Source organism: Schistocerca serialis, chromosome 1, assembly GCF_023864345.2.
Source record: "Schistocerca serialis cubense isolate TAMUIC-IGC-003099 chromosome 1, iqSchSeri2.2, whole genome shotgun sequence".
NCBI lineage: Eukaryota > Metazoa > Arthropoda > Insecta > Orthoptera > Acrididae > Schistocerca > Schistocerca serialis.
In genome coordinates this window covers 748,425,065-748,448,895 of record NC_064638.1, presented here as the reverse complement: position 1 = coordinate 748,448,895, position 23,831 = coordinate 748,425,065, and the positions used below count along the sequence as shown (strand labels likewise).

The window sequence follows — 23,831 nt, the reverse complement described above, 5'->3', positions numbered from 1 at the left end:
GTGGAGATTTTAATTTTATTATTTATTAATTAGTGTTACAAACTTGATTCATTTTTCATGCATTGGCCATTGGAATTGTTACAAAACTTTAGGGGGGACTTTCTGAACTATGATATGAGACTTGATTTACAGGGTTTTATGATGTGACAAAGCAGTCATATTTCTAAGTTATTTATATGAGAGACTAAACTATTTCATTGTCATCATTCCTCAGTCAGGAAGTTGGCATTCACTTTTGGTGACATAAACTGTTTATAATTTTAACTTCAGCATCAAATTTACGGAAATTGATCTGTAGCCACCCCTCAACCTAATGATGAGCTTACATTAGTCAATCATTCTCATCTGCCGGTGCATCAAGTATAGTTCTGTGCAGTCATCGATAAAGCCAAGCCTTGTTAGGCAAAGGCACGGGTTTGCTTATAATGCAAGTTATGAGAAGATTATACAGTCACTCGAAATATGACACCGCTTCTATCATTCTTCAGTACAAGTCATGTCTTGAGAGTAGTATACAAAAATAAAATAAATAAATTAAAAAAAAACAAAAAAAAAAAAAAAAAAAACAACACAATAAAAAAAATAAAAATGATTATTCCTATACAGCAGTACAAATGTAGATAATGTAACACATTCAAATGATACTACCAGTATTACATATGAACAAACCTGAAATTTCACTGTGTTGGATAAACCAACTTTAACAACTACAGCATTTATCATGTCAGGGTGTAATAAAATAATCAAAGAAGAATTAATGAGGATCTCCTAAAAGAACTATACGGGATATGTAGATTAAAGACTGCAAGCCAATGAAATATTTTGGAATGTGGGTGAGCTTTTTTTTTTTACAACTTCCAGCACAATTTGTGTAATTACCACAATCCATGAAGTTCCATTAATCTAGCATCTACTGCTATAGGTTTGCCATCATCTGACTCTTTCGAGCTTCCAATGGGAGACAAAATACTACATGGGCACAGCACAACATTAAATATAAGAAAGAAAATCTTTATGATGCTCACTATAATGCTAAAAGAAAACAGTTCCAAACAATATTTATTTTACCTTCAAGAAAAAATTATGTTAACATTACATACTTAATAGAAATAAATTTTGATGTCAAAGTTTAATAAACATGATTAACATCTGCACTGCAAACTGTTTCCAGAATGTATCTTTTACTATGCAGCTGGGTGTGTGCTACTGATTAAAATTATATACCAAGCTCGTCATTGCATTCACCATCACCAAACTTCACAGATAAGCTTGAGATCATCTATAAAGTTTGAAAAATAGAAGAGATGTTCTAACAGAATTACCTGTGATAGGACTGGATCCACAGTCAAGTAGCTGTCCAGATCGCAGTTGAAATCTGTCAGGAAGTTTTACAATGATGGACACAAAACTTACCAGTTGTCTAAGCGTATGATGTTCTCGACGAATTCAACCTTTCTGGATCCAAATAACAGCAAGTGAATAGGTGTCACCATGGTCGTCTGTTTACATGAAACAGCCCTTGTTCGAATCTGCCAATTAAAAATAAATACAATGTTATTAAATTTTATTTTCTATTTGCACTACAAGTTCTTCCAGCAATACTGAAATTATTAAGAGAAAAGATCAGATTTGGCAACTTAAAGCAGGAAGTACCAGTTCCATTTGATGAAAAGTGCATCAAAATTTATATTTAATTGTTACATGAAGTAAAAATGCAAGTAAATTTAAACAATGGAAAATTCAGGATGGAATAGTGACAACATTATGAAAAGGATAGATTGTCTACTCTGCATATAAAGGATATGTTGAATCGCAGACACACACATCAAAAAGACTGCTATACACTTAAGTTTTCGCCAAAATGGCCTCCTCCTAAAGTAGAGGGGGAGGGGGGGGGGGGGGGGGGGAGGGAAGTAAAGTAAAGTAAAGTCTCTAGCTACAAAGGCCTCAGCGGCCTGAGACAGTGGCCACATGTGAGAGTTGCGCTTGTGTATTTTCAATTTTAGAAGAAGGCCTTTTTGCCAAAAGCTTAAACATGTACCAGTCTTTTTTTTGTGCCTGTTTGCTACTCAACGTCTCCTCTATATGGTGAGTAGCAATCTATCCTTTTCATAACACTGCAAGTAGAATTATTGGTTAACTGCCTGTTTGTATTGTGTAAAGATTGAGAATCTGTTTATGAAAACCATCCCAAGGTAAAATCCAGGATGGGGTAACAGTATGGAAAGATCGCTATTCACCACTTAGAGGTACAAAGAGAACAAATGCTATCCATTCCCTATTGTTGCTATACAATTGCTGGCATTGTAGATCCTCCATTTTTCACTATTTGGCCATACTCTATTAAAATACCCATTTCTTATATATGTTTAACATATAGAAATTAAATAATACTTGGCTGTACCAATTGGTCAGTTAATCAGCACTCTCATGGAAGCAAAAGTAAATTGGACCACTCACGATGATTTGCTGATGCAATGATTGATATGCTGTAATGATTACATGCAAGATTAACTCAGATCATCAATGGTAAGGTACAATGGTATTTAGAAACAAATCATTCAATGCCAGTGCACTCACATACCTTTTCTCCAAATACAAAGAAAGGGAAAGGAAATTTCTGTTCAAAGTTGCTGCAGTTTACAGACGTCTTATGGATAAGAGCAGCTTTGGATTCAGTTGTCAGTACCTGCAAAATAAATGAGAACAATGTAATTTAATGATCATGTGAAATACAAAACAGTACATTACAGAATCTTAATGACATGACTAGTGAGAATTTAGCACTATACTAACACTGTAAAGCATATGCAAGTCCACATTGGCTGGGAGTCCTGAAACACTATACACAAAATAATAACCTCATACCAGCATTTTTTCTTACAAAAGGAGTGAAAGACTCTCATTTCAATATTCTAGGAGTGAAAGACTCTCATTTCAATATTCTATCTCTCGTCTGTGTGTCAACAATCTGCTACATCCATTACTTAATTTCCATAATGTTTTGTTGATATGGAAAATAATAAAACAATAACCTGGTCAACAATATAGAATCCTTGAAACTTGGTAAGAAAGCAATTAGTGAATGTCCAGACATGAAAATAAGACCACAAATAATATATTTTTAACAGCCAGATGAGTGGGAAGAGTGTCCTATTCACTTACTCAAAGACCAAAAACGGAAATTTATGAAGAACTGGTTGTGCCCCGCAACGTTAATGCTGAAACTCACTATCCATGTGTATGCACTATCTCAAAAGTCATCTCTCTGAGGTATTGAGGCAGGCCCACTTATGGTACACCAAACTGCACGACTGTGTGTGTGTGTGTGTGTGTGTGTGTGTGTGTGTGTGTGTGTGTGTGTCTGGGGTGGGATGTACCACGAAATTTTGAGATGATGGGAGAAGCTGACACAATCCATGTCACTCGCAACTCAATCTTTTACTTAAGGAAAGGGAGTAAATAATTTCATGTCTGTTTTTGACAGACCTAGCACAGAAAAGATCATAATTTTCCCAGTTTCTGGTGTATGGAAAGCCAGAAATCTACTGTAAATAAGCCTCTGTAAACAAAGTTCTGAGACTTCCTGTTCTTTGTATATTTATAGAGATTTCTGGATCTCTATACATGCAAGCAGCCAACGTAGAGCTGCCTGTGCAAAAAACATGGTGTGGCCTTATGAATACCTGCCACTTTTAACATGTCCTTGACTCTTTATTTACAGTGATCGAGAAAGCCACTTTCAAAGGGAATGCCAAGCATCTGAACTGAAAAGGCAAGTTTTTTGGAATGATGATAATTCATGGTATCATCAGCATCATCTCTCCTTTGGGCCCACTGATGGTTATGGTGGCTTGCGCAATATGCTTTCTCAGCTCTGTCGTGTGTAACCTGGAGCCACAGCACAGCCTTGGTGCACCCAGGTTACGCATCAGTGTGACAGGCATCCATGGTCTAGGGGTAGCATCTTTGACTGTTAACCAAAACCTCCTGGGTCATGGGTTTAACCTGCCACTGCTTAATTTTTGAATAAAAATCACCAATAAAGGTGATTGAAGACTTTTGACAAGAATTCACCCCTGTTCTACCAACAGCCTTGTCAAAGAGGGTAGAGCGGTGGACAGAGGTTCACAGAACACACTTGTCCTTGGAATGGACAACTGTCCCTAAAAGGTGGAAGAGTCCACAATGATCAATGGTGTGAGAATGCAGAAGGCAATGGAAACTACTGCATTAAAGACACACAATCTGTATCTACAGTGCATGTGGCCCGTAACTGAAGAAGTGTCATGATGACCTCTCCACTGGCAAAGGATTCCAGGCTAGTCCCCCATTTGGATCTCCGGGAAGTGACTGCCCAGGGCGATGTGACCATGAGAAAAAGACTAAATAACCAACAAAAGGGTAACATTCTATGAATCTGGGCATGGAATGTCACAAGTCTGAATGTGGTAGGAAAACTGCAAAATCTGAAACCGGAAAGGCTAGGGCTCGGTCTAGATATAGAGGTGGCCAGCAAATCGAAATGGAAGGAAGACAGGGATTTCTGGTCAGATGAATATAAGGTAATATGAACAGCAGCAGAAAAGGTACAACACGAGGAGGATTTGTTATGAACACGAAGGTAGGGCAGAGAGTGAATTATTGTGAACAGTTCGGTGATAGGTTGTTCTCATCAGAACCAAGAGCGACAACAATACTTCAGGTATACATGCAGATGTCTCAAATAGAAGATGAAAAGAGAGAGAAAGTATATGAAAATATCGAACAGATATTCAGCACATAGATGGAGATGTAAACCTAATATCCATGAGGTATTGGAATGCAGTTGCAGGGGAAATAGTAGAAGAAAGGATTATGGGAGAATATAGGTTTGGTAGCATGAATGAGAGGAGCAAGACTAAGTGAGTTCTGCAATAAATTTCAGCTGGTAATAGCAAATATGGGAAAATTCCAGTTAGATTACTCCATGGTCAGGCAGAGTTTCTGAAGTCAGATATTGGATTGTAAGGTGTACCCAGGAGCAGATATAGACTCAGGTCACAATTTAGTAATGATGATGAGTTGGCTGAAGATTAAGAAATTAGTCAGGTTCAAATGGCTCTGAGCACTATGGGATTGAACATCTTAGGTCATCAGTCCCCTAGAACTTAGAACTACTTAAACCTAACTAACCTAAGGATGTCACACACATCCATGCCCGAGGCAGGATTCGAACCTGCGACCGTAGCAGTCGCGCGGTTCCGGACTAAAGCGCCTAGAACCGCTCGGCCACCGCGGCCGGCGATTAGTCAGGAAGAATCACTGCGTAAAGAAGTGGGATTCGGAAGTACTAAGGGATGAAGAGGGACGCTTGAAGTGCTCGTAGATTTTAGATACTGAGATAATGAATTTTCTGTAGGTGGACCAATATGAGACAAATGGACATCTCTAAAAAGGCAGTCACAGATGTTGGAAAGAAAAACGTAGGTACAAGGAAGGTAACTGCAAAGAGACCATGAGTAACAGAAGAAATATTTCAACTGACTGATGAAAGAGGGAGGTAAAAATGTTCAGAGAAATACAGGAATACAGAAATACAAGAAACTTACAAATGAAATAAATAGGAAGGGCATAGAAGCTAATGTGAAATGGCTGCATGCAAAATGTGAAGAAAAAATAAATTACAGTAGTTCAAAGGAAAAACACCTTTTGCAAGTTGCACATTAAGTTTTATTGTTTATCTTGTGCACCCAGACTCATTTTGCCTTGTTGTTGTTGATGTTGTTGTTGTTGTTGTTGTTGTTGTTGTTGTCGTCTTCAGTCCTGAGACTGGTTTGATGCAGCTCTTCATGCTACTCTATCCTGTGCAAGCTTCTTCATCTCCCAGTACCTACTGCAGCCTACATCCTTCTGAATCTGCTTAGTGTATTCATCTCTTGGTCTCCCTCTACAGTTTTTAGCCTCCACGCTGCCCTCCAATACTAAATTGGTGATCCCTCAATGTCTCAGAACATGTCCTACCAACCGATCCCTTCTTCTAGTCAAGTTGTGCCACAAACTCCTCTTCTCCCCAATTCTATTCAATACCTCCTCATTAGTTATGTGATCTACCCATCTAATCTTCAACATTCTTCTGTAGCACCACATTTCGAAAGCTTCTATTCTCTTCTTGTCTAAACTATTTATCGTCCACGTTTCACTTCCACACATGGCTACACTCCATACAAATACTTTCAGAAACGACTTCCTGACATTTAAATCTATACTCGATGTTAACAAATTTTTCTTCTCCAGAAACGCTTTTCTTGCCATTGCCAGTCTACATTTTATATCCTCTCTACTTCGACCATCATCAGTTATTTTGCTACCCAAATAGCAAAACTCCTTTACTACTTTATGTGTCTCATTTCCTAATCTAATTCCCTCAGCATCATCCGACTTAATTCGACTACATTCCATTATCCTCGTTCTGCTTTTGTTGATGTTCATCTTATATCCTCCTCTCAAGACACTGTCCATTCCGTTCAACTGCTCTTCCAAGTCCTTGGCTGACTCTCACAGAATTACAATGTCATCAGCGAACCTCAAAGTTTTTATTTCTCCTCCATGGATTTTAATACCTACTCCGAATTTTTCTTTTGTTTCCTTTATTGCTTGCTCAATATACAGATTGAATAGCATCGGGGAGAGGCTACAACCCTGTCTCACTACCTTCCCAACCACTGCTTCCCTTTCATGCCCCCTCGACTCTTGTAACTGCCATCTGGTTTCTGTACAAATTGTAAATAGCCTTTTGATCCCCGTATTTTACCCCTGCCACCTTCAGAATATGAAAGAGAATATTCCAATCAACATTGTCAAAAGCTTTCTCTAAGTCTACAAATGCTAGAAACGTAGGTTTGCCTTTCCTTAATCTATTTTCTAAGATAAGTCGTATGGTCAGTATTGCCTCACGTGTTCCAACATTTCTACAGAATCCTAACTGATCTCCCCCGAGGACAGCTTCTATCAGTTTTTCCATTCGTCTGTAAAGAATTCTTGTTAGTGACTTATTAAACTGATAGTTCGGTAATTTTCACATCTGTCAACATCTGCTTTCTTTGGGATTGGAATTATTATATTCTTCTTGAAGTCTGAGGTTATTTCGCCTGTCTCATACATCTTGCTCAACAGAAGGTAGAGTTTTGTCAGGATTGGCTCTCCCAAGGCTGTCAGTAGTTCTAATGGAATGTTGTCTATTCCGGGGCACTTGTTTCGACTCAGATCTTTCAGTGCTCTGTCAAACTCTTCACGCAGTATCATATCTCTCATTTCATCTTCATCTATATCCCTTTCCATTTCCATAATATTGTCCTCAAGTAAATTGCCCTTGTATAGACCCTCTATATACTCCTTCCACCTTTCTGCTTTCCCTTCTTTGCTTAGAACTGGGTTTCCATCTGAGCTCTTGATATTCATACAAGTGGTTCTCTTTTCTCCAAAGGTCTCTCTAATTTTCCCGTAGGCAGTATTATCTATCTTACCCCTAGTGAGATAAGCCTCTACATCCATACATTTGTCCTCTAGCCATCCCTGCTTAGCCATTTTGCACTTCCTGTCGATATTTTTTGAGACGTTTGTATTCCTTTTTACCTGCTTCATTTACTGCATTTTTATACTTTCTCCTTTCATCAATTAAATTCAATATTTCTTCTGTTACCCAAGGGTTTCTATTAGCCCTCATCTTTTTACCTACTTGATCCTCTGCTGCCTTCAGTACTTCATCCCTCAAAGCTACCCATTCTTCTTCTACAGTATTTCTTTCCCTCATTCCTGTCAATTGTTCCCTTATGCAATTTTGCCTTAATAGATGAAAACAGTACATTAGAGGCCTCTACGAGGTGAGGGCTGTCAGATGAAGTGATGGAAGTAGAAACAGAAGTCAACAGGGATGAGAGAGGGGATCAGCATTAGTCAGAATTTAAAAGAGCTTTTGACAACTTAAGATCAAGTAAGGCATAAGGAATAGGTAACATTCCATTAGAATTTCTAAAGTCATTGTGGGAAGTGGCAACAAAACAACTATTCAAGTTGGAGTGTAGAATGTATGAGACTGCCAATATACCATCAGAATCTTGGAAAAACATCACCCACAAAAATTCTGAAGATTGCAAGAGCCAACAAGTGCTATAATTATTGCACAATCAGTTTAACAGCTCACATATTCAAGTTCCTGACAAGAATAATATATAGAAGACTGGCAAAGAAAATTGAGTATATGTTAAATGACAATCAGTTTGGTTTTAGGGGAGCTAAAAGCACCGGAGTGGCAGTTCTGATGATGTGGTTGATGATAGAAGCAAGACTAAAGAAAATTCAAGACACGTTCAGAGGATTTGTCGACATGGAACAAGCGTTCGACAATGCAAATGGTGCAAGATGTTCAAAATTCCAAGAAAGATAGGGGAAGATACAGGGAAATGCCGGTAACATACAATATGCACATGAACAAAGATGTAAACGATAAGACTGGAAGACCATGAACAAGTGCTTGGATTAAAAAGGGTGTAAACATGGATGTAACCTTTTGCTCCTACTGTTCAATCTATACGTCAAAGAAGCAACAATAGAAATAAAAGCGAAACTGGAGAGTGAGATTAAAATGCAAGGTGAAAGAACACCAATGATTTGCTGGTGACATTGCAATCCTTAGTGAATGTGAAGTAGAATTACATGATCTGTTGAACAGAATGAACAGTTTTATGAGTACAGAAAATGGATTGAGAATAAATCAAAGAAAGATGAAAGAGAATAGTCAGAAACTAATCAGATTTGGGTATCACAAAGTAGACAAAGTTAAGGAATTCTGCCACCTAGGCAAAATAACACATGATGGATGGAGAAAATAACATATGATGGATGGAGTAAGGAGGACATAAAAAGCAGACTATCACTGGCACAAAGAAACTTCCGAGAACGTACGTTTGGAGCACGGTATTGTATGGCAGTGAGTCTGAGTACAGGAAATCTGGAACAGAAGAGAATCAAAGCATTTGAGATGTGGTGCTACAGACAAATGTTGGAATATTAGATGGACTGGTAAGGTAAGGAATGAGGTGGTTTTCAGAGAATCGACGACAAGAAGAAGAGACATGATAGGACATCTATTAAGACATCAGAGGTTAACTTCCATGGAACTAGAGGAAGCTGTAGAGGGTAACAACTGTAGAGGAAACTCAGGACATTTTGCTTCCATGCCACGATGCGTCACCACTGTTATCCATGCCATAGACAGACGTACCAGCTATTAGGTAGGTGGTCGTAATGTTCTGGTTGGTCAGTGTATGTCGTCGTTGGCTTGTGCTGTCCCTCAGTACTGGTGTATGATCTCTTCAGATAATGTGGTTTTATATTTGTTCCAAAAGTGTAATGGGATCTGAGAGACTGCAGATGCTCAACATGATAGCAAAGTGCTCTCTCATCTTGGCTGGCGACCAACACTATATGGCATCTCCATCGTAGCATCTGAGTGGCCATCTTAAAAAAGTCCTACTGCCCCATGTACTTCCTGGAACACGGCTTTTCCCTATCCATCGACTGTTTTCAGGGCCTGAAAACTGTCCTGACACAGGTCAACAGCAACCGTATACCACAGCAATGCACAGTGTAAATTCTGCCCAAGTCTCTCTTTGACACGGAAGCCCTACACACAAAGCTTCCACTCTTTCCGTGACATGTTTCATACATAATACAGGGTGAGTAAATAAAGTTTCAAGGCTGGTCTCAGAAAACAAAATTTATTGAATATTTTCATATATCAGACTAAAATTCTACAAAATAGGTGCCTTGAGAATCTACACACTGCTGCCAACAAGATTCCCATGGCTGGTAAGCTCCCTGGAACTCCTTAACTGGAATGCTGTTCAAAACCCTCGTTGAAGCCTTTTGGGTCACTGTGATGCTATCAAACCACTACTCTTTCAGGTCTCTCTTCATCCGGGGCAACAAAAAGAAGTCACTGGGTGTGAGGTCAGGGCTGTAGGGTGGCTGCAGCAGCACTGTCACATTGAACCGGGTCAACACTTCAGTTATGGTGAAGCAGGTGTGAACGGTTGCATTGTCATGGTGGAGCACCCAGTTGTCTTTCTTCTCTGGGCAGACTCACCTCATCTGCAATCATCCTGATGTTGAGATGTCGGTCACTGTTTAAAACTTGACGCACTTCGCCCGGATTTTCATCAGTACTGCCCTTTGAAGGTTTTCCAGAGTGCTCATCACCCTACAAGTCCTCGCGGCCATTTTTGAACCTTTTGCACCACATGAAAGCCATGGCACGTGACATGGCGTATTCTTTATAGGCCTCTTGAATCATTTTAAATGTTTCCGTATTGGTCTTGTTCAGTTTACACAAAATTTAATCGAACACCGCTGCTCCAAGAGGCACTGCATTTTGGACACTCCAATTTCTTGATGACATTTAGGAACAGACACTCCCTGCACTCGTGATGTTTTCACTCCAGCATTTCGCTGGCGAATGATGATGCTTGGCTCGCTTAGCCAACACCCACCACCACCTGGTGCAGGCGATAAGACCAGTGTGCGTGCGCACTGCTACTCAGGAAAAAATCAGTGTTGAAACTTTATTTACACACGCTGTATTTTTGCACTTCTCCGTACAACACGGCTTCGGTAAAGTCTTCCGTCTGGCACAGGCCCAAAAATACAGTGAGGATGACAGAGTCGTGCCACTACTTGAGTGCGTAAACTGGCCTCCATACAGTACATGTACTCACCATTGGGAACTGACTGATTGATTAATTAATTGAGGAGGGATTATGGAACCAAACAGCGAGGTCATCAGTCCCGCAATTCCAAAGTTACACACAGAAGAAAGAGGGTCCCCTAAAACTGGACAGATCCAATCAGAGGAGTCAAACTATAAAATGAGTGAGTTAAAATACACACAGTAGAAGGTATTAAAGGGTAGCTCAACGTTAGAAACTGGGAAAACAGAGGGACAAAAAAGCGGTCTTTGCAAGGGGGAGTTGTGATGGGTCCCAGACCGAGAGGTCCCAACCACAACCACACTGACCCCACTTCAGGAGTAAAGCAAATCTTATATCTTAAATGTAAACCACTTTTATGGAGGAAACTGAGGACCAGTTCAACCATCTGTGAATCATTGCTAATATTAAATTTAAGGAACCTGGAAGGCTACACTTAGTACGAAGGGCCAAAAGAAGGGGACATTCCACCAATATATGGGATACTGTTAGTCGGACTCCACAACCACATTGTAGGGGTGGTTCAGTATGCAACAGGAAACACTGAGTGAACCTGGTATGACCAATGCACAGACAGCATAAGAGAGTAGACTCCTTCTGAGAGGAGTGGAAAGAAGAGCATCAAATCACAGTAGACTCCTTGATTGTGTGGAGTTTTATTACTGAGAGCAGTAGTGCACCCAATGTCATGTCACTTTTCGGCAAAGAGAGATCTGACGTAGGTCCGCATATCTGCAGTTGGATTCATGGAAGGGAATGGGGATAAGTATCTGAATCTCTAGCCAAATGGTCAGCCAATTCGTTCCCTTGGATGATCCCATGACAGGGGACCCAGGAAAGACAACTGAGCAGGCAGCATGGCCGAGGGCAGAGAAGTCATGGATAACAGATCCCAAAGGGTGACGAGAGTAGGATTGCTTGATAGCCTGCAGGCAGCTCATTGAGCAGGTACATTTTAAAAAACTGTGGGAGGAGGCCTGAGAAACAAAATGTAGGGCCCTGCTGATGGCTAGTAGCTCTGCTGTGAATACAATACACGATCCTGGCTGTAAATAAATAAGATGTGTCACTGTTCCATGCCTCTAGTGAAGCAGCAAGCTCAATATCCGTCATGCCACTTCACTGCTGCTCAAAGTCACACTATGATATGGCAGTCAGTCTGTTTCTGCATGTCCATCAGTCCTTCCCTGATATTGGTAAAGGCTGGTTTGTATGTGGAGATGATTAAGTCTGATTGGCCATAGCGTCAGACAAAGGAGAATGCATCCTGCATATATTCGTGGAGGTAAGATGAAACAGTGTTCACAGACCATCAGGTGAAACATGTAGAAATCCCTGCACGTCACTTTTATCTTCGGGTTTGGTTGCCCAGTGCCCATGTGTGTTTGAGAAATGATATCCTCCTTTTCATTTCCAAAACATAATGGGATACTAGTCGACACTCGCAAACGCAGCCACGACTTCAGCTGCGGCTGGCACATTGTAGTGGCGTGCGTGCTGTTCACTCGGCATGTGATCCTCATGGATCACCACCTTGCAGCTCTCATGGGCATGCTCTCAAGAGCTGTATTAAACTCATACATCAATACAATGTGATTATGCAGAACTTTTGTGTATTTTCAGTACTGTTACCCATTCAACTCCCTGAATAATTTGGTAATGTCTATTAGTCTCCGCCTCATCATCTTCCATAAAGTAAAATAAAGTTAACCTGCAGAACTTGTGCTTGACCATTGGTTGGAGGTAAAAGGGATCATGTTGTTGTTGTGGTCTTCAGTCCTGAGACTGGTTTGATGCAGCTCTCCATGCTACTCTATCCTGTGCAAGCTACTTCATCTCCCAGTACATACTGCAGCCTACATCCTTCTGAATCTGCTTAGTGTATTCTACTCTTGGTCTCCCTCTAAGATTTTTACCCTCCACACTGCCCTCCAATACTAAATTGGTGATCCCTTGATGCCTCAGAACATGTCCTACCAACCGATCCCTTCTTCTAGTCAAGTTGTGCCACAAACTCCTCTTCTCCCCAATTCTATTCAATACCTCTTCATTAGCTATGTGATCTACCCATCTAATCTTCAGCATTCTTCTGTAGCACCACATTTCGAAAGCTTCTATTCTCTTCTTGTCCAAACTATTTATCGTCCATGTTTCACTTCCGTACATGGCTACACTCCATACAAATACTTTCAGAAACGATTTCTGACACTTAAATCTATACTTGATGTTAACAAATTTCTCTTCTTCAGAAACACTTTCCTTGCCACTGCCAGTCTACATTTTATATCCTCCCTACTTCGACCATCATCAGTTATTTTGCTCCCCAAATAGCAAAACTCCTTTACTACTTTAAGTGTCTCATTTCCTAATCTAATTCCCTCAGCATCACCCGACTTAATTTGACTACATTCCATGATCCTCGTTTTGCTTTTGTTGGTCCTTTGCTGTCTCTGGCAGAATTACAATGTCAATGGCGAACCTCAAAGTTTTTATTTCTCCTCCATGGATTTTAATACCTACTTCGAATTTTTCTTTTGTTTCTTTTACTGCTTGCTCAATATACAGATTGAACAACATCGGGGAGAGGCTACAACCCTGTCTCACTACCTTCCCAATCACTGCTTCCCTTTCAGGCCCCCTCGACTCTTATAACTGCCATCTGGTTTCTGTACGAATTGTAAATAGCCTTTCGCTCCCTGTATTTTACACCTGCCACCTTCGGAATATGAAAGAGAGTATTCCAGTCAACATTGTCAAAAGCTTTCTCCAAGTCTACAAATGCTAGAAACGTAGGTTTGCCTTTTCTTAATCTAGCTTCTAAAATAAGTCGTAGGGTCAGTATTGCCTCACGTGCTCCCATATTTCTACGGAATCCAAACCGATCTCCCCCGAGGTTAGGCCAGATCAGTCAATCATCCAGACTGTTGCCCCTGCAACTACTGAAAAGGCTGCTGCCCCTCTTCAGAAACCATACGTTTGTCTGGCCTCTCAACAGATACTCCTCCGTTGTGGTTGCACCAACGGTACAGCTATATGTGCCGCTGAGGCATGCAGGCCTCCCCACCAACGGCAAGGTCTATGGTTTGGGGGGGGGGGGATCATATTTCATGGTATACTTACCCTTGCACTGCAAAGGTCAGTGAAAACCCAAGCATGGTGAAAATTCTACCAGTCTCTCAGGAGGTCATGTGAAAAAACAAATTGTATTTTATTATAAAGCTAGGAACCTCAGTGACACATCAGACTTGCCAAAACATAACTCCTTTAAAGGATAGACCAGAATGGTGTGGGAATGGGTATCTTCCCCCCCCCCCTCCCCCCTCCCACCCGATCAACACATTCCCATCATTTCCTCTCCACAAAATCTGTGTGCCTTGTTCATATTGTCATTTTTGATGAGCCTGTGGTTAGTGTAATCTATAGTTGGATCAAAGTCAAAAGCACATTTTTTTTTAAAAAATCCCCTGGTACTCACTGCAAATATTTGCAGATATTAAACTTTTCGTTGGGCAACAGCGAGTGAACGTGTGTATGCCTCTTCGACTGTTTCAGTGGCATGCACTGGCATGCATGTTTCATTCTCCTGACACCGAGAAGCTGGATCTTCAGCTGTCTCAAAGCATTCCAAGATGCTACGCATTCTGCTGTATACTGGCGTTGAGGATAGGACTGCTCTGATGCCTCAGGTGCGCGCCAAGATGCAAATGCGTTTAGCATTCTACTGATGTCAAAACATCAGCCTACTCCAAGGTTTCAGCCTCTTTTTTTCCTGACGCTCCACCTGCTCAATTCTCTGCTGTTCAGCATGAACAAATGATGGTTGCTGTCTAGCTATCTTCATAGCTTGAGCTCTTTTTGAGCTATGTGAGATATTAGACTTGTGTTTGCCAGTAATTAGAAATTCAAACAGCAACTGCTAAACAGAAACTGATGTTGAAAGAGATTTGATCTAAACAAACCAATTTAATAAGTAACACAACCAAATAGATGACACATTCAGTAATCCAAAACAAATGCCCAATTGAATGAAGGAAAGAAACAACAAAATAACTCAGAAACAAGCTACCGAGATCCTACAAACCAACAAAATCACCAAAAAGACTGCGAATAACTCAAATGTAACAGAAAAGCCACTTCAATGCACGAAAAGCTCACTTTCGACATGTAGAAAAAGTTGAAATCACTAAAGAAACTACAAATTACTGAAATCCAAAGGAAAAAAAAAAAAAAAAAAGCAATTTTCAACAATCACGATAGTATCACAATCCAATACACTTCCAGAATCCAAGTTCTCAACATTAATTCTTCTGAACTAAAAAAAAAAAAAAAAAAAAAAAAAAAAAAAAAAAAAAAAAAAAAAAAAAATAATTTATAAATTATTCAAATGCAAATAGAAAAGCCAAGTCACTGTTTAAGAATCACAATAATATCAATCCAATACATTTTATTTGTCAAAACTTTTAAAAACTTATCTCTTCGCTAATGCATTCATTTGGCAGTTAAGTTTCAGTGATTATGTTTTATTCGTATTACCCTTCTCACAGAGACAGTTTTTCTTTTTCGAATAAAAGGTAGCCTGGGTGTTGGGTGAAGGGCTAACAAACATTCTCACACATAAACTTTCACATTTACAACATATATGGGATTAGGTACAGTGCCATATATTTGTGATCCTGAGATTGGTTCTACTGAGTGTATAATATTTGAGTGCTCCACAGATGTAGTAAAACAATGTTCCTTAATAGCAATTCTGTAAGAACAGAGGATGACCTCAAATAGTTGGAGGAAATGAGTAACAGTGGCTTCAGTATGAGAACATGGTGGCATCAGGTTGTATTTATATGTAAGAGGAAGATGGATTACTAGGAAAATAAAAATAAAACTAGTGTCATTATTCCACAGGCACACTGTTGCACAAAAAGCATTACTAACTAGGATGGAACCAATTGCCTGCCCAGTCTGGAATGTGTTGTCCCTATTGGAGTGGGAATGGTCTGTCAACAGAGTGAGATTAATGGGATTTATTGTGTACAGAAATGAAATAAAGCCTCTGTGTGACAGAGATAAGAGAACACAGTGATGAAGGTGGAGACACACACCCATGAAGAAAGAGAATACAAAGGAGGTTCACCATGAGAAGACTCAAATGTAATATGAAGATTGTAAAAGTGACCATAAGAATAATGTCAATTATTTTGTAAACGAGCTTAGACAGCTATTATTTGTATTAGCAGAAATTATTTTTATTAACGCTCATGATGAACTTTTAGGTACTTTAAAAATCTGAATTGGAGTGTAAGGTAACTATCAGAATTAATGTAGTTAAATAACCAGAAGTGTGTGAGCACTATGGGCAATACAAAAATGAGCAATATTGTAACATCTTGCCAAAACATTCTTGAGGTGGTCATGAGTAAGGAATGTATTAATGGGAAAAGTCTTAAATGAGAAGCAATTTCTGGCATCATTACAGCAACTTCTGCAATAAGTAATATAAATACAAAATTAGTTAAATTAGTGCAATAAAATACAAGTTTGTTTGGCAACACAGTTTTCTGAACTCTTATTTTAAGAGTAAAGATTAGGTTGTGGGGGTTAAAGCGGACAAACTACACGGTCATTGGTCCTCTACCCATCTGAATCTTCATGTAAACTTGTGACAAAGAGGCAGTACATCCATGCGGCAAAAAGGCACTTTAAATGAGCAATACTTAAAGAGACAGAGAGAAAACAAAACACCTTGTGGAAGCTTTAAGGGTCTATAATGAAAAACACATTTTTCACAGAAAACTTTTTGTATGGGAGTATCCCTATGATGGTGTATTTTAATTACTAAAGGACACATTTTATTCCTATAGAAAAACAAGTATCAAATCACAAATAGTGGATTGCAGTACCTTTACTGCATCCCATGTAAATGTAATCAGGAACTCTAAATCCTGGTGAGATACTGGTTGAAGTAAGATAATTAGAATCATTACAAAATACATTGGAAGTGTCAAGTTTTTCATTTCTAAATCCATTTCAATGTTACTTCCAACTTCCAGGAACATATAAAGCTACTGATAATGTAGAAATACAATAGTACCAATAAGTTTAATGGACTAGGACTAATACTGTTTCAAGCAAATGTGTATATATATATTGAGAATTCACATTTGGTAGTTTTCCTCTTATCTAGACAATGTATTTCAATTTTTTTTCAGACATCAGAAAGTGAATCAAATTAAACATACCTTCCTCTTATCCTTATGATAGCATACATTTGGGTACAGTCCCATACACATCAGGGCTGTTACCATATCAAGTTTTGGGTCAGGTCCACTGAAGTTCAGAGGCTGAGGGGCCATTGATTCCTCTGGAAACCCAATTGACTGCAGTAAATCCTTAAGCTGATTCTGGAAATTTAGTAAGTGATTGATGAAAAGCAAATACACTGAAGTAAATTAGAATTCTAAAAAAAATGTTTTGGCATGTTTAGAGTTAAAACAAACATGTAATAGAAAAGTCAAACCTACATCATCCTAACAAATTTCCCCAATAGTGGGGGAGCTTGCTGGGAACCCAAAACTCGCCACCTTCTCTGCCCTCACAACCACATCTTTTCTGCCCTTACGACCACATCTTTAACAATCTTATGGCTCAGTCCTCTCTCTTATGAATGCTTCCCCTTCTACTCTTTTCATTCACTTTATAACTTGGCCTTCCCTTTGGTCTCTTGCCTTCCATCTTCATCTTACACATTTTTATAGCCATCCTCTTCTCAAACACTCTTTACATCCTCAAATAATTTTAACTTTTTCACTTAATATTACCTTGCTGGTGATCCTTATGTGTTCCCTTCCTAACATTTTCATGTCTCATCTTTTCTATTTTGTTACACATTTCTGACTTCTTGAATATTTTACTTCGCTTATTTGTCCCATGTAATTCCTCTCAAACTCTTCATACAGATTTCAACTTGGCTTGTAAACTCACTCACTTTTGCCATTTCTTTCGTTTTCCTACTTTATCTTACTCAAGTACTTTAAATTTTCCACCATTTTCAGCTGCTCGCCTTCAATGTCACGTTTACTGTAGGTCTGTCCTTTTTTCCTTGTCGTGCCTACCAGCTCACAGTTCTGTGTGTTAAATTTTAGGCCACACCCTTGCACTTCTTACCAAACATCAATTTTTTCTATACTGACCCATAAATTAAGCAAAAACAAAGCTGCTTTCCATCTCTCTTGCCCCCTTGTGTCATTACACCATACTCCGTGGCTATGGAAAGTAATAAAGATAGAGCACTTCCTTGTTTCAGACCATTTGTCCACTTCCACCATCCTGTTCTCTTCCCTCCAACAATCATAAACAACTTACACTTCCCTCATACAATAATTGTATCCTCAGTGCCATTTGCTTCTTCTTGCCTTCTTAAACAGGGAACTTCCCAGTGGTGCCATCCATGTTTTGAAACCATCTTTACAGTTGTGCAGGTTAAGGCCCCCATGTGTCACATCCTGCAGCTGCTCATTCTCGTGGGCCCTCATTTACAAATAATTAAAAAAAAATAATCAGAATTTTGCATGATGCTCTACAGCTTTAAAAAAAGGAACGCTGTAAGGATGGATTGTACAGAGTAATGGATTGAGTACAGTCCTTGCATGCAGAATATTGTGGGTTTGAATTTCATCAAGTGCTTTCAATTTTTTTATTTGAAATGACAATGATCCTTATTTCTATTCAGTTAATTAGTTTAAATTATTTCTATTGGCTAGCACATCATTTTAATCATCATATTAACTTTTTCACCTGCCCTCATTTTTATTCCTAGAATTATTTTCCACTTGGAAGTTTTGTGCATGTGAATTTCATTATTTTTACTTACCTATCATAATATTGAAACACTTAATAATGCTGATCTATCAGCCAAAAACACAAAGATCAAATAACCTATCTATACTGACAAAGCAATGGTGACAAAATTTATTTTTAGTTACAATATGTATGTTTTTTTGGATGGTAATCATCATACAAACACTTAAAACAAATTCCTATTGCACTGGGGACAAAATAATGCAGATGAATACTCAACCAAAAGAATGCATTATAAGCAAAATGAAATTCAAGCAATATGAGAAATAGAAATAAATAAAGCAATTACATGGATGAAAATACAAGATGATGAAATAAATAAAATTAAATCAATGTTAATACATAAAAATAATTAAAATCACATGAACAAAAATTCCATGTGGAAAAAGAATTATAGAAAAATGAGAGCAAATGGAAAGTTAATATAATGATTGTAATTACATGACAAAGAAAGAAAAATAAAAAACTATTTAAATGAATTAACTGAATAAAGTCAAACAATGGAAAATCTAAGATGGAAAATAACAATATTACAAGAAGGAAAGTTTCTACTCACCATATAACAGAGATGCTAAGTCACAGATAGGACAACAAGAAGACTCTCACAATTAAAGCCTTCATCAACACACACACACACACACACACACACACACACACACACACACACACACACACACACGGCAGTGTGTGTTTTAGTTGCCTGAGATTGCAGTCGCGCGTGTGTGTGTGTGTGTGTGTGTGTGTGTGTGTGTGTGTGTGTAAGGGGGGGAGGGGCTACACATTTTAGCTTTTGGGCAAAGGATCTGCTTCTCAAGTACACACACACACACACACACACACACACACACACGCACACACACACACACACACACACACACACACACACGAGAGAGACTCACCTTTGCCTCCCACGTTACACGTAATGTGGGCATTGACAACAACTTGTGCTCACAAAAAGCGATTTCAGCTTGTTCACCATTCATGCGTACATCTTCCCATGCTTGGAATGCATTGAGCATAGCAATATGATCTGAATGCCTACCACCAGCAAATGCTTTTTGTTGGTATGTCAAACGGCGATTGTCCATGCCTGAAAGTAAAAGACCATTAATCTGAGAGGCTGCCAGTAATAAGAAACTGCACATTATTTAATACTTTTACAGCATACAAAATTTATCTCTAATACATGATAACTCATACTTTCTCTACCAACTACCATGAACAGAAACATTTCATTAAAAAATCCTAAGCATTAGAAAGTACTTGTTGCATCCCCTTTCTAAATTATTACTGTATATAAGAAACATGTAATTTCATCACATTTTTAGAGCTATTTAATTACTTGTGAGGCACAAAAGTCGACAAAACATAAGCACACACTTCATAAAGGTTGTTACTCATTGAACTAGTCCCTAAAATTCCATGGAGTTTGGCATCGTCATCCACTTCTTTCTAAAACTCTGTTGAATAGTTTTCTTTCAACTGTGCAGACTGAACTAACTTCTTACTCAACCGAACATCTATACAGACAGAAGTCACCTTATTACTTCCTGAATAAATTTTGCAGTTTCTTTGCAACAAGTGTAAAGCCAAGTTTATTACTATACGGGATATACATATTTTCATTCTTGTCTTATATTCTTGTGGACTCATTGTCACAGTGATGCTAACTGAACATCCACAAGCTAGAGTTGTGAAAATACGACTTGTCACATATGTAAACCTATTCCCTCTTAAATTTTAATTAATTGTGATGAGACATTTACACTGAATAGTAAATCCCAAACTATAGACTAAATTTCACAAGAAACAATGAAAACCACTTTCTGCTAGAAATCATGATAGTAGTTATCTTGTCATGCTGAGCTTGACGGTGACAATTATCGGCCAGAAGATACAAATCAGTGTGAGATGGATTCTTATAAATGGCCTGTCAACCTTCCCCCTGATCAACACTACAAGGAAGGCAAGGCAGCCATTCTTTCCCACCTGCATCATGAAGTGAATGTTTGGGTGGATTCAATTCAAATTTTCCAAAAGTCTGTTTAAATTCTCACTTCCATGATGTCAAACAACACATAGGTTTCAATGGCAGTGACTCCAGTGCACAGTCTTTGAAATCTTCCATAAAGAGATTGGCAATAATAGGTGGCAAAGGGCTCCCCATTGGAACTCCACATTTTATACAGCTCTCCACCATTCCTAACTTGCATAATGAAATCAAAGACCTCACTCTCTTACATGCACAATGTTTTTTTTCTTTGTAACAGTGCTGCAATTAAGATTTAACCAAAGCCAAGTAGAGCCAATGCTCATTCAGCTTCCCAATGAACTTGATACAAGAGAAAGCATTAAAGACAAGATCTTAGACTCTCAACATCACAGTCAACAGAAACAGCTCAACTGGACGAGCAGATAATTGGCAGGTCTGTAATGGAGAAGTAATTCTGGCATTTTTCGCTGATTTGAGGATACTGTAATATATCTACATTAGTATAACTGAACAAGGATTTGTAAATTAAATCTTCTGAATAAGCTAGACGAAGTTCTAGTGAATATTAGAAGAGAATGTAAGTTATAATGAAACTTTAATGTTACCTTAAACAACACATCAACAGGTAACATCAGTTAACACTTTAAAAAAATAAAAAAAAAAAAAAAAAATAAATTAGGGCTCACCAGTAACAAACACTTCTGGGAAGGTCGAGCTGTTGGCAGCCATGGTTGCTAGTGCATCACCACAGAAAAACATATTCCCCAGTATCATCATCTTACCAAGTCTTGGCTCAATAGGCAACTTAGCCAGTATTCGGCCCAATGGAGTAAGTTCATCATTTTTATCTAAGCACTTCATTTCTGGAACAAAAATATGGCCTCTTTTTAAGATGAGCATATGCGAGGAAATAAGGGACTTGCTACAACATATTTTTACTTAATAGTATAGTGAAAACTACACTGGCTACGAAAGTAGTCAAAGTTTTAATTATCATTTCATTTACTCATCTCGAGGAGCAATCAATTGGATATCAGTTGTAGTAACTGCATCAAATATTAATCCAGCCTCTTTATAGATACATTACTTGATAAGTGCAATAAGAATAATCTTTTAGCTTCTGAAAATAATAAATATTTGGCAATATACATATTTTTTAAACATGCCTTTAAACCTTTTCCACATTAATAGCATTCACATAATAATGTAATTTCAGTGGCTGAATTCAATGAGTTACCACTATTGCTGTTATCATTACTTTTTTGGTTCATGTGGTTTTCATTCATGTTTTTCTACAGCATGGATGGTTACCCAAAAGAAGTGAGTAAGCCGTGCTGATAACTGCTCTTTATAATTTTTTAAAACTTTGTATTTTTATTTTTACTACGTTGCTATTTGAGTACACTCCTATTACTTTGAATGTAACCATAGCATACACTGCTACAGATTGAATTTTACATTAAAATTTTTAAGATATGTAAAATTTAAATATTTTAATGGCTTTGTACTTGTGTCTGTGGTTTTTGTAAACTCTTAAATCTTGTGTTAAGGAACCTATTGTATATCAGTTTGTGGTAACTGTACCAAACAAATGCAGCTTCTACATAGGGACATTGTAAAACTAGTGCTACAGGAGTAAGTTTTAGTCTGTTTTAATTATAAATTGGCAATAATTTTATAAACGTGTTTTTAGATTTATTTTTATCCTAGCTAGCACATTGTAAGCTAATCACGTAAATGATTTTAGGTAAGGAATACATGTTACACTAGCGACACCTGTCAGTCCACTTGTCAATGCCTATCCTTCACTGATAACCGCTTGCCAGTCCAACAGCACCCTGGCTGCAATGGTGTATTCTGTTGTAAGTGACACAATATAGTTGTATGTGATTAATAACTGTGTGTATAGTTGTTTTAATTTTGACATGCCAGTGCATCAGCCTTCCCATCTGTTACATACCTGCCAATTCATGAGATAGGTATAGGTTATTCTGTTGTTTTCTTTCATACTGTATCTAATACTGTGTATTACAATTGCTTTGTATGTAGTCACACTGTATAAAAACTATCCAGATCTGAAGATGGTAACACTGATTACCGAAACCAGTTATCAAGAATAAACGTTATTATTAGAGATCTTGGCAAAGAAGTTTATCTTCTCAAATGTTTTAATTATCACATGAACAACTGAAGTTACACAATGAATTTTTTGTTTGTTTCAAGTTAACTTTTTGTAGTCCTGCTGCACAATGAATCCTAAATCCTACATGCTGCAGTACGAAGCATGCCACTCAAGGAACCAAAATAAAACTGCACAACCTACCGATATAGTGCTGTATTGTGGAGCAATTAGTTTTCAGGAGGAGCAAAAACGTTGTAACTGAGTTAGGTCAATTCAAATCATGTCTTTACCAAAACAGATTGGCCTTAATAACATGACTACAACATTTCTGCTGCTGCCAAAAATGAGCTATCATACGATAATCCACTTTATCAATGGGTAGTGCCATTTTGTTTTTGCCCCTGTAAAAGTGTGCTATGGTACTGTGGCATGGAGATTTCAATGTTACCAGGACTGCAGGCATGTACTTGCAAGCAAAAACCTAATTATGTATGTTTATTTTCTTTTGAGGTCATCATTTAAGATTTATGATTACCCCTCATACTAGCTACAATGGTGGTAGTAATACAATTCTTATAATTCACAACTGGAAGTTTTCACAATTTTGATGCTCATCAGATGATATGCTTTTGTCAGTATTCCTCAGATTTTTCTCCAGGGGATAATATGGAAAAGACTTCACAAAACAATGTGAACAATGACAAAACATGAAAGGGTGAACATTTCACTTATTAGTTAAAGAAACAAGATCATCTCTGCACTTACAGTGAGAAGTTCATAGCCTTGTGGAACTACATCATAGACAGTTATTAAATTATTCTAAACATATTTTTCCTATACTATATTTATAATATTTATTACCAACCTCTAAGCAAGACTTCAGCTTCAATTACAGCATCAATAGGTGGAGGCTGAATTGCCTTGCTAAGAAACTGTGCTATTGCTCCCAAACGTAGTAGTTTTATTGACAGTGCCAACTCGTGTAAAGGAGTACGGAACATTTCTGGTGTCATATGCTCATCCAATTTTTCAAAGCGAGCCTTTATCATTTTAAAAAAGAAACTGAATTAATAACAAAAATATTGACAATTAGTGAATGAGACTAAATTCTGCAGAA

At 38.2% G+C, this 23,831-nt stretch overlaps 1 protein-coding gene across 3 annotated transcripts in view; it reads right to left on the bottom strand.

Moving 5' to 3' along the window:
• LOC126481955 (dosage compensation regulator) overlaps positions 1-23,831 on the bottom strand; it is a 169,624-nt gene that overhangs the window by 20,876 nt on the left and 124,917 nt on the right. For all 3 annotated transcript variants that reach the window (XM_050105926.1, XM_050105918.1, XM_050105933.1), the window contains 6 exons: positions 23,580-23,754; positions 21,279-21,455; positions 19,499-19,689; positions 16,982-17,143; positions 2,585-2,689; positions 1,414-1,529 (listed from right to left, as the gene is read on the bottom strand). In XM_050105926.1, the coding sequence (XP_049961883.1) occupies positions 1,414-1,529; positions 2,585-2,689; positions 16,982-17,143; positions 19,499-19,689; positions 21,279-21,455; positions 23,580-23,754 (926 nt within the window). The remainder of the gene's footprint in view (positions 1-1,413; positions 1,530-2,584; positions 2,690-16,981; positions 17,144-19,498; positions 19,690-21,278; positions 21,456-23,579; positions 23,755-23,831) is intronic.